The following is a 12,500-nucleotide window of genomic DNA, read 5'->3' as shown; positions in this document are numbered from 1 at the left end:
CACCAAGGGAATTCAACTTCTTCAAGTAGAACATTGAATTTGTCAAGTTGAATTCATTTTAGCGAAGAATGGAGAGGAATACAATATGATTTATTATATTGATGATAGTGGTGATGATGATGATGATGATGATGGTGATGATGATGATGATGGTGATGATGATGGTGATGATGATGATGATGATGTTGATGATGATGATGATGATGATGATGATGATGATGATGATGATGATGATGATGATGATGATGATGATGATGATGACCAAATGCTTTCCACCAACCTGTTCCATGCCTGGTATCCACATTACTAATGTAAGGAATTCCTGGAATAGAAAACGAAAGTAGATTAGAGACTGTTTCCTGCCCAACCATTGCAATTTAAAGGGGGTGTGAGAAGGGAAAGAAAGAAAAATAATATAGAATTACAAACTATCAAAATACCTGTTTATAAACGTCATCAGTTTGCTAGGGGTGTGGCACTTCCAAAACATCCACGGTATTGTTTTATAAGAGAAATAAGACAAATTTGTTTTCCCCTCTTTAACTCACTAATTACATGTCAAAAATAAGCAGTGTATTTTCTCTGAAAGATGTATAAGACAAAACAGGATTTGATAGTCACTTCCTCAAAGCATTTCGAACAAATTGAGTTAATGTTTTATCTGATAGATTGTCGTCTACACAAGTTTGAAACAACACCAAACTCATGAAAAAAAAAAAGTTTCAGCGATTCTTTGCATGATTACACAGGAAAAAAATGTATGTTTCTAACACTTTAAAATTTGCGTTGTAATCACCATGCACACTCTTTATATATTTGTATATCAGTGATCAATATGAAATACTATTTTCTTTATTCGGTTATTTGTGGATTTTATATTTAAATTGAAATAAAATTTCCAATTTTGTACAAATGATTATAAATTGATGTACACCACAGAGAAACTAAACACAGCAAATTATGTGAATCAACAAAGGGAAAAAATTAACACTGTAACACAACATACCCTGTCGGTTTTAAAAGGAGGGGATGGGGGGGGGGAGGGGGGGTAATTATATACAATTCAAATGTTATAATCTCATACGAAGTCAAGAATTACAAAAAAAAAAAATAAAAAAATAAATAAATAAAAAATACACCAATTCTACAGTAATAAAAATAGTAAGAGCAAAACAAACACCAAAACAAGAGCAACAAAATAACAACAATAGCAATGGAAGTTAACGATTACGTTCGCAACTTACAACGAGAGATCAACGACGTGAAAGACGACGGAGATCTGTACTCAGAAATCTGAGGACAGCTTCGTTTGTTTTCACGTCGTTGGTCGATCGCTGTAGGTTTAGAACGTATTCGTTAACTTGCTAATATCAAAAACAAGGACAGCATTGACAAAACCATACAACATTGGCTGTGTAGAAAACATCAACAGTTATATATGAAAAAAGAATAATTAATTGTTAGTATCAACAAGCAACCTTCACACCAATTAGATAGATTAAAGATAAAAATAAGATTGATGCATTTTATATAAATAAAACATAAAATCATAAGCAACACTGAAAATTGTTCTAAAATCGTCTCTCTAGCAAAATAATGAGTATTGTAAAAAAAAAAGGAAAGTAATTTAAAATAACAAAAAAGCAACAAACAATAACAAATCAAAAGCAAAAAACTCCCCAAAAAAACAAAACAAAAAAAACAAAAAAACAAAAACAAACAAAAAAAAACAAAAAAACAGACAAAACAAAATATACCCCCAAAAAACTTGCCTACCACAAAACAAAAGCAAAACACATAACAAAACATACACAAAAAAAAAAAACAAAAAACAAAAAAAAAAAAAACAAAACAAAAAAAAAAAACAAAAATAATACAACAACAACAAATTAATAGAACAACTTTCAAACGAGAAGAAAACTTAGGCTATAATATATGTGTTGAAAATGAAAAGCTGATTCACGTTTTAAAAAAAATAATCTCATGGCTGAGAATTGAAAATGCCCAGGTGTTAAAATGTGAAATATCCTAAATGGTGATTTAATTTGTATCTTGTTAAATCCCTGCAAGTATATCTACATGTTAGAAATAGAATGGCACAACTTTTGATTCATGATGGTTTGATAACCAGAGTCTAGAATCGTCCGTAACAACACCGTAAACCGAAAACGTATTAGGACCGTTGTATGGTTTTTACATTTATTTTAGCCTTGTGATAAAAAAAAAAAACAACAAACAAACAAACAAAAAAAAAAAAAACAAAAAAAAAACGAAAAAACAAAAAAAAAAAAAAAAACCAAAAAAAAAAACAAAACAAACAAACAAAATACAAAAAAAAAAACAAACAAACAAAAAAAAACAAAACAAAACAAACAAACCGCAAAAAAAAAAACAAAAAAAAAAATAAAACACAATGTATTATAATAGGAGAGAGAAAAGGGAAATTTATTGTATATCGTCATAACGTAGTTAATTTGTACAATAAATTTTGGCTGGACCAGGTTTGCGAGAGCGATGGCACAAAAGCCAATTGTGCGACTATGTGGTCCTGTGGTATGACACTCGCTTTCGGATCGGAAGGCCTTGGGTTCGAGCCTCGCTTGGCGCATAGTTGAGTCCTTGGAGAAGGCTCTTTACTCCCATTCTCTCACCGTACTCATGTGTAAAATGAGTACATGGCCGTTAACAGCCTTGTCTCTGTCCGAAATGATTGTAATATCGCCTAACAGGCGTCATGTCCCGTCCTAAATGTTAAATATTGCTGTTGGCCCTTGTAAAGTGGATATTGCGCTATATAAATGTTTTTTAAAAGCTCAATTATGAGTTTGATTTAACATTGTTGTAGTGGACAATATATTATATAACTAATTTGGGTTATCAAATTTTCATCTAAGTACACACGCCATACAAAAGAGAATGTCTAACAGGTGACTGGTATCATATGACATGGAAATTTGATCAAATGTTTTCTTGTTGGTTTTTTTTTTTTTGTTTTGTTTTTTGGGGAGGGGGGGGGGGCAATAAATTAAGTACTGTGAACAGCATTGAGCACGGTATATCCGTGGAATTAATAATATAAATAAACCAACCTTAAAATTTATTTACATATTTATTTCAAAATATGTGACAACGTTCATAAGAGAAAATATGCCTAAATGCAGCCATACATCAAAAAGGAACACTACCGTACTCTGAAAGAAAAACGTTTTAAAAATTGTAGTCAGAAAACGCATCCTTCAAATAACGATCGATAAAATAATCCGATCTTGTTGAAAACTCTCAAACCTAGGGCTTCCCTGAGGTCCAATGTTTGAGACTTTTTGCCGAGACGGGTTGTCTTTTATTCGATCGTAATTTATTGAAGGACGAGTTTTCTGGCCAAAATTTTAAAAAATATTTTTTTTTCAGACTACGGCAGATCAGTGCTTTACAATAACATAACACATTTCTGGCCAGAAAACGTTACTTTATCTATCGAAAGAAAAAAAGATCAGCCTCAATTTGAGGTTCTTTTGAAATTCCTGGTTCCAGACATTTTCACAAGTTGGCGGTCATGTTAATTTTCCGATATGTAAATTAAGATTTTCTAGCCAAAATAAGAACAACAACAAAATTGTGGTAGTAGTAGTAGTAGTAGTAGTAGTAGTAGTAGTAGTAGTAGTAGTAGTAGTAGTAGTAGTAGTAGTAGTAGTAGTAGTAGTAGTAGTAGTAGTAGTAGTAGTAGTAGTAGTAGTAGTAGTAGTAGTAGTAGTTAGTATAGTAGTAGTAGTAGTAGTAGTAGTAGTAGTAGTAGTAGTAGTAGTAGTAGTAGTAGTAGTAGTAGTAGTAGTAGTAGTAGTAGTAGTAGTAGTAGTAGTAGTAGTAGTAGTAGTAAGTAGTAGTAGTAGTAGTAGTAGTATGTAGTAGTAGTAGTAGTAGTAGTAGTAAGTAGTAGTAGTATAGTATGTAGTAGTAGTAGTAGTAGTAGTAGTATAGTAGTAGTATAGTAGTAGTATAGTATAGTAGTAGTAGTAGTTAGTAGTAGTTAGTAGTAGTAGTAGTAGTAGTAGTAGTAGTAGTAGTAGTAGTAGTAGTAGTAGTAGTAGTAGTAGTAGTAGTAGTAGTAGTATATATTTAATAGAGTATATAATAATAATATATATTATTATATATATTAATAATAATAATAATAATAATAATAATAATAATAATAATAATAATAATAATAATAATAATAATAATAATAATAATAATAATAATAATAATAATAATCGTGTTTAGCCATTGAAAACAGAAAAAACACCAGCACATGCACGGGCTGTTTTTTTGTTTGTTTGTTTTTCTGTTTGTTTGTTTATGTTTTTTTTTTAGTAAGCATTGCCAGGCATAATAACAACACCAATAATATTAATAATGCAATGATTATAATTTAAATGGCTTTAGCACAAACAATGATTAATAATGATAATTTTAAATGTCGACCATTAATGTACTTTTACGTCACTTCCGGTAACAAACGTGATCACACTGGTTTTCTGAGTCGGCGGCCACAGGTAGGAATTACTAGAATTATCTGCCTCACTGTTCAGTAAAAGGTTATGACGTACACTCAAATGTTAAAATCAATTTCATTGAATTGGCCGAATGCTGAAAAACAAACTTTGAACTGAATCAGAGTGTATCAGGTTTGAAAAAAAATTCTAATAGTAAAATATATCTTTAAGTGGAAGCGTCTTGTATTCTTTTCATTTCTTCTTTTCTTTTTTTTTTGTTTGTTTGTTTGTTTGTTTTTTTTTTTTGTTTTTTTTTTTCCTCATTCAAATTTAGTCAGGACGGTGTATATATCATTGATTAGCAATTTTTAACAACATTGGATTGTAAATCTTTTATTCTAATGAAAACATAGAATTTCTTTTCCATCTACGACAATACAATTATCATTTTATCATCTCAGAATAAATATCATTTTCTTATCCGTATCTAAGGCAATACAATTATCATTTTCTTATCCGTATCTAAGACAATACAATTATCATTTTCTTATCCGTATCTAAGACAATACAATTATCATTTTCTTATCCGTATCTAGACAATACAATTATCATTTTCTTATCCGTATCTACGACAATACAATTATCATTTTCTTATCCGTATCTACGACAATACAATTATCATTTTCTTATCCGTATCTAAGACAATACAATTATCATTTTCTTATCCTTATCTAAGACAATACTATAGAATTAATGCGAACAAGAATACACTTTTAGTTGGAGCAATTTTTTTCTTCTGGCAAGTCCTAAACGCCGATAGTGGAACACCCAGTGTGAACACGATGCTGGACCCAGTAATTATTGTGATGACGATTAAAATGACGTGTATGGAAACATCTTACCGTTGGGTGACGTCACTTGTTTCTCTGAAAACAGCAACGCCATGGTTAAAATTTATTCTGACATGGTCACTCCAACTCCAAACACAGATGAACATTTTGGATCGCCTGTTGCTATTTTTTTTAAATTCTCCAATCTTACAAAATTACTAAACCGTCATCCCTTTTTCTGTATGTTTTAATTTTAAAATGGCAAAAAAATAAGTGACGCTAAACATTTTGAGACCTTGTATTGTGTTCATCCATTAGATAATAAAGTTTTGAATATCTTATTAAAAGGCTATATAGACTACATAGCTCTTATTGCTCAAATTTTAAAAGTCAATATTAGAGTTTGGTTGCCTTTTGAACAATTTAAGTGATACTTTTGCCTTAACTTCCGAGATAGTGAATATATATTTTAAAGTATATCTCAAAGTCTCTCTTCTCCATGGTTTGTATTTTTTGGGCTTTTGTACAAAAACAAATAACTTGATGAGTACGACTTGGGCCCATTCCACTCAGGAAATGGTTTATCCTTGATTATTAATTATCGTGAAATGAACAAAACCTATTCATTGTACCTCATACCGATGTTTGACTATATTCCTCTCATTAGGACACAACTTACTGGATTACAGCAAGGTAAAGTTAGGTGCCTCATATGCCTTTTCTATTGGATTAATAATTTATTCACACTCGATGCCACTTCGAAGCCTATAGTTGATTGAGAGTCTTCAATATTGGTAAATATTTTTCTGCCAACACTGACTAGTCTCTCGTCCATATTTGTATAGGCGTTACCTGATCTTGTCATCAATAAGCTTTCCTTACATTATGACGTCATCAATACTTTCTGATAGCATGCCACGTCATTAATAGTTTCAGCACTGTGCGGTGACGTTGACACCATTATTCTGTGCTAACGGATTCGTTCCAAAGGCTGGTTGTTGAACAGTAAGCCCATAATATAATTATAGGGCGGATATACACAAGTACAATTTAAAGTCTTCAAGGTAAATTCCAATTAATTAATTGACGTCTCAGGGATTTCTTCAGCAATATCGAATTGCCCTTAGTTCACTCGTGTATCTTATCACTTAAAAGGTGCACAGTTTCCAATGCAGGCCAATAACGTTCTGTTTCGATTTTTTGGGGATTTTATTTTACAAGTATTGACAAATAGGAAATTATCTGATTTCTTTACACATAAATTATACACAGAAGGTGATCATAATATGGACTAATATTATCTAGTCTAGTTTTGTGGACGTTAGCAAGCCACAGGAAATGTCATGAAAGAGGGGAAGGGATGGAGGTTGAGTTGAGTGAGTGACAGTTGGTAAGATAATAGTCTATTCTATTGGGATAGAGAAAATGAAATAAAGGGCTCAGAGATACGAAGATTCTATCTATAAATTAAATGATATATTGGTGAATACAAAATCAACCCTCTAAATCTAGTGTAGGGTGGAGATTATACATTGTGCAATAGATTCTATATCAACAGAAGGAATGGATTGTTGATATAACAAAATTAAATGGAGTCAAAATGCATGAAATACGACTATATAAATTTATAATATAAAAAAGCTCTAAATATCTGACAAGGGGTCGTTTTACTGAGATTCTAAATCGTCAAATTTTCAAGAGAGTATAGAGAGAAGAGAAGCGAAGAGAAAATAGAAGAGAAGAGAAGAGAAGAGAGAAAGAGAGAGAGGGAGAGAGAGAGAGAGAGAGAGAGAGAGAGAGAGAGAGAGAGAGAGAGAGATCAGATAAGAATGCTATCAAATTGGGTGTAACATTCAAGGCAAGGCCTGACTTGTTTTCCTCTCAGAGATTGACCTATGACCTACTTACACGTCGCCTATGAATAGTTACCATTTATTTCGAACCTAAAAGTTGCATATAATAACACCCCATCTTGGGAGTAATAAATGCTACCACAATTTGAATTAAAAAAAAGAAATTCGCCCTGTTATCAAAGATAATCTGTGACTTCTGAGTGAAAAGGTCTGCCATCAGACTGCTCAGCGCAAAAATCTATTTTCGACCGTTCCTGATATGTAAAGAATACTCTTCTCCAAAATCAAAACAATATGTCTCGGTCAGAAATTTGTATTTTGATTAGAACGTTAATAACAGATATGAACGTGACTAAAGATTTTACTGAAAAATAACGGGACAGCAGGATTTGTTTAAATTTCATTTTCTTTTTCAAAGGGAGCTAACTAGTGTCCATGACGTGACAGTTGAAAGCAAATGATTCACCGAGATCAATACACATTCAGGACATAACTATATTCTAAATGCTTTGTACTGCCTATGCTCTGACAGTCAATTGTGCCTTATAGTTTTAATGCTATTCACAAATTGAAAAGCATGTGCCAATTTATCCTCTCTAAACCAAAAAACTGTATGAAAGAAAAAAGAAGTGTTAGTGTTTGCGATTAGAATCCCCCAAATGTTTACAAAACGGAACATAGCTTGGAAAGTCTGACAACGCACAAGAAAAACGTCCGCGAAATGTGACAGATTCTACTTTTTAAACAATTCCTAATGACCAAACGATTAGTATTCAATAGGAATAATACGAAGACAGGTTTTGATAATAGCAGTCTGTAGATGAATAAAAAGAATATTGATCTTATTGGACTTTTTGCAAGGAAAGTCTGAGATAAAGCGTAAATCAATTTAACCTTTTACGGGCGTGGTTCAATTTAACTCTAATCTGACAACATTCACTGTCCATTTAATCATTTCCACCATGGAACCAACAACAGTGAAGAGATTCGGGCTTCAATCTAGAGCTTAAATCACAATTTTATGGCTTCTTATCTATCTATCTATCTATCTATCTATCTATCTATCTATCTATCTATCTATCTATCTATCTATCTATCTATATATATATATATATATATATATATATATAATGAAGAGAGAGAGAGAGATAGATAAGAGAGAGAGAGAAGAGAGAGAGAGAGAGAGAGAGAGAGAGAGAGAGAGAGAGAGAGAGAGAGAGAGAGAGAGAGTTCGATTTGAAAGTAATTCATGCCTAACCTTGAAACGGTTAATATTGAAATAAAATCTTTGACGACAGCTCGAGGTCAGTCTAGGTATAGACTTCGGTGAAGTTTTTGTTGAAAGACGCAATTTAATTTTGATGACATCTTGAAATAATATAAGATTTCTGTTTCTTAAATGTTTTGGTTTATTCATTGGTGGTAAATTGGGAAGTCTTAATATCTTCCTAGGCGAAAAGACGGTATAAAGTAATTTGATATTTACTGGCTTGAAGGGAATTATATAAAGTTAAATAAAGAACCAGAGACGATAAGCCAACTTCGTGTTTTTGTTTGCGTTTAATTTTGTGCGTCTTTTGTACATGAAGAATAATGAAGTTGACTTCACTCAGCTCTTTGTAACTACCTGCTTTTAGACCTCTAGTTGGGTGATTAGTTCTCACTAAATTATCAGCGTTTAAGGTTACAAATTATAGTTTTCGGTGATGGTACGTTTGATCTGTCAGGTAGAACTTGTTAGTATTTTACTTAAACGTATATAATCAATATACTTCGCTCCTCTTTTGAAGTTGTTTCTTGCGTTTTGTACGAACCGAGTGCGTATTTCGCTTGAGTTCGATCCCTATTCCATGGGTATTTCGTGCATTATTTGTATTTGTTCAGTGCATTATATTTAAAAAAAAATTCATTTATTTATTCTATAGGGGAAATTTGTCTTAATCTTCTATTCCATGGGAAGACTGGAATAACCCAGGAGGCCGGGCCCGGTGCAGCACCGCAAACTGAGCTAGGGCGAGGTGAATTGCTCAAGTGCACCACAGACTGTGTTATCTATGAAGTGCACACAGCGCAGCGGATATTCCAACTCGGTACCTTTTGGGTTCGAAGCAAAAGCCGTCCCGCTGAGCCACGATGCCTGTTCCCTACGTACTTCATTTGCGTTTTGTATGCGATTCGTGCATTTTTGTATGCGCTTAATGTGTGATTGTTGTATGTCATTCGTGAATGCTTTGATCAAATTTCTTGCATACTTTTTGTAAACATTAAAAAAAATGTTTTGAATTAAATGTGTGTATGTTTTATGTTATGTAAGGAATAGAGTACTTTTACAATTATCCAGTATTTTTTTCCGGTCCGCCTTTGATGGAATTTACTCTATTTTTGTCATATTGTTGTAATTGTGTTGTTGTTGTTGCTGTTGCCGCTGCTGCTGTTGTTGTTGTTGTTAGTGGTGGAGGTGGCGGTAGTGGTGTTGTGTTGTTGTTGTTGTTGTTATTGCCAATCATAATTTTTGTCAACGATAACACCTTGACCGATGATGACGATTACGGTACAAATCAAACCAAATTGTGGTAATAGTTTACGGTTGAGACTTTAGACAAGTCATGCTAAAATTTGAGGGAGTTTGTTTGTTTATTTTATTATTTTGGTTTGTTTTTCGCTTGTATTTTAAAAATACTTTTTGCACTAATATAACGCAATGTCCATTAAACGTGATCAAAGTTTTACATTTAAGGGGTCACGTCCCTCATTGTTTTTATCATCGTCGTCGTCATCAACAATCAGTTAGTCAATCAGTCAATCATAACCACTTTCATCATCATCATCATCATCATCATCATCATCATCATTATCATCATCATCATCATCATCATCATTATCATCATCATCATCATCATCATCATCACATCATCATCATCATCATCATCACATCATCATCATCATCATCAACATCATCATCATCACCATCATCATCATCATCATCATCATCATCATCATCATCATCATCATCATCATCATCATCCATCATCATCATTATCTTATCATCATCATCATCATCATAATCATCATCATCAACATCCATCATCACACATCATCAATCATCATCATCATCATCACTATCATCATTTCTCATCATCATCATCATCAGCATCATCAGCATCATCATCATCATCATCATCATTGATTTTACGTCCACCGCTAGACTACAAGTTGATCCCATCTTCTGACACCGTCAGTCAAAATTCACACCATCAAAACGTGAGTAGAATTTTGGAGCCATGCAGATTTTGTCAAGAGACAAAAAAGAAAAAAAAAAAAAAGATTGGGTTAACATTGTTGTTTGGATATTTAATGCCAACTTATAGAAATGAACAAATATGGATCATGCCAGTTGCTTGATTTTTGTCGAAGTTGTCGAGATGTCAGATTGTTGTATTAGTGCCTTTGCATATTTATTATGGCTACACAAACCCTATCATTGTAGTTAGTTTATTCCAAGTTAGAATGTAAGCAGTAACATTATCGCACATAATATTTTACTCGTAAGTATCAATCAAAATTAACTGGCACATTTTTGGCGGTGATTTTGGTGATTTAGGGACGAACTTAAACAGAGCGTGTCGTGCTATTTGTTCTTAGGCCAATCTCAAACCTGGGACTTCGCGAGGGCTCAGGTTTCATAGTTTTTGTCGAGATGAGGGTCATTTAAATCGATTGATCGATAGTTGAAGGACGAGTTTTCTGGCCAAATTTTCAAATACTTACGCAATACAAACTAGGGATCGGAATGGTTTTACTTGCTAGAATGATGATGCCCTATCACCGACATTATGTTGTAACTTACGAAAGAAAAGAAAAAACTCTGAAGCCATTCATTTGAACGCGAGTACTTGTGTTTGTTTTACAGTGTGTGTTTTACTCATCCGTCATCAGATTATTCGATACCAACCCACTTTTTGCCATACTCTGACCCCCCCCCCCCCCTCCCCCCATCTCTCTCCACATTTTAAAAGTTGTGGCCATAAAACTTGTCTTACAAATATCGAGTGATTAATATGACCCTCGTCTTGTCAAAAACTCTCAAACCTGGGACTTCAAGAAAGACTTCGAGGAAGTCGCAGTTTTTGGGAGTTTTTGACCAATTGAAGGTAATTTTAATCGATCGATAGGACGAGTTTTCTGGTCAAAATTTTAGAAATGTGTTTTTTATTTTCTTCGGAGTTTCCTTTGCAGCATTCCTTTCACCGTCAATTTACCGTTCTCATTATCAGGCTTGGGATGAAACAATCTGTTGACAATAGAATCTAAACAAGGAATGGAAGATGTATCTTGGTTCCAGTAGATTGTAGGTTTGTCTGTGTGTGTATGTGTGTATGTGTGTGGTTGTGTGTGTGTATGCCTAAGTGAGTAAGATCTACGCAGATTATATAAATAGAAAGTGTACATGTGTATGTGTCTGTGTGTATAGGTTTATATGTGTGCAAGTATTTGTATCTGCTTGTATGAGTGAGAGAAGATGTGTATAGATATCAGTTGAGTGTGTGGGGTGTGTCTGTGTGCGTGTGTGTGTGTGTGTGTGTGAGAGAGAGAGAGAGAATGAAACGGAATGTGGTGCCAGATACGTGGCACACCTTTAAAGCACCGAAAACCTTGTCAGATAACAGGAACCACAGATTGGTAACTTTTGAAATGCTTGTTTTAAACCTTTAAAGGCCAAATTGAATTTCTTCCAAATTATAGACCCTCCTGTTTTCAATTTGGTTATAACTGATTTGCCCTACAATTTAAAGAGGAAGAAAAAAATCCAAAATAAATAATCAAAAATCAAAAACCAAAAAGGAAAAAAAAAAACAAAAAAAAAAAAAAAACAAAAAAAAAATAAATAAATAAACAACCAAACAAAAAATCCCGAAAGAAAAAAGACAAAACAAAAAACAAAAAAACAAAAACAACCTACCCCATACCCCCCCCCCCCCAAAAGAAAAGGAAAAAACCCCAATCAACCCCCCTCCCCCCACCACCCCCTCCCCCCCCCACCCCCCTCCCCCCACCCCCCCCCTCTCCAATTAAGAAAAAAAATTATTATACATTTTTTAAGGTATGAAAAACACAGAAGCATTGATAATATTCACTTTGGTCGAAAATTTAAAACCTGAAATATCAAGATAGCTTCTAATTTCTTAAAATTTCTTAATCCTAAAGGTTCTTTGGAGTCTCAGGATTAAACATTTGTATTACGAATCGAGGGCCGTCTCAATCTTAACCCATCAAAATCAAAAGTAAAAATTAAAAAAAAAAAAAGAATTAATTAAAATCTGACCAAAATGGAAAATGTGCTTTTG

At 33.2% G+C, this 12,500-nt stretch overlaps 1 protein-coding gene across 10 annotated transcripts in view; it reads right to left on the bottom strand.

The window, feature by feature from the left end:
• LOC144972997 (netrin-1-like) overlaps positions 1-12,500 on the bottom strand; it is a 192,977-nt gene that overhangs the window by 43,254 nt on the left and 137,223 nt on the right. For 8 of the 10 annotated variants that reach the window (XM_078914905.1, XM_078914909.1, XM_078914902.1 and 5 more), the window contains exons 8-9: positions 5,375-5,398; positions 281-322 (exon numbers count right to left, since the gene is read on the bottom strand). In XM_078914905.1, the coding sequence (XP_078771031.1) occupies positions 281-322; positions 5,375-5,398 (66 nt within the window). The remainder of the gene's footprint in view (positions 1-280; positions 323-5,374; positions 5,399-12,500) is intronic. The other 2 variants (XM_078914912.1, XM_078914910.1) reach the window with 1 other exon arrangement.

This window comes from Berghia stephanieae, chromosome 5 (genome assembly GCF_034508935.2).
Source record: "Berghia stephanieae isolate SIO BIC M18660-M18661 chromosome 5, UCSD_Bste_1.3, whole genome shotgun sequence".
NCBI classification, from domain to species: Eukaryota; Metazoa; Mollusca; class Gastropoda; order Nudibranchia; family Aeolidiidae; genus Berghia; species Berghia stephanieae.
The sequence above is the reverse complement of the archived record's forward strand: the minus strand, read 5'-3'. Positions and strand labels throughout refer to the sequence as shown.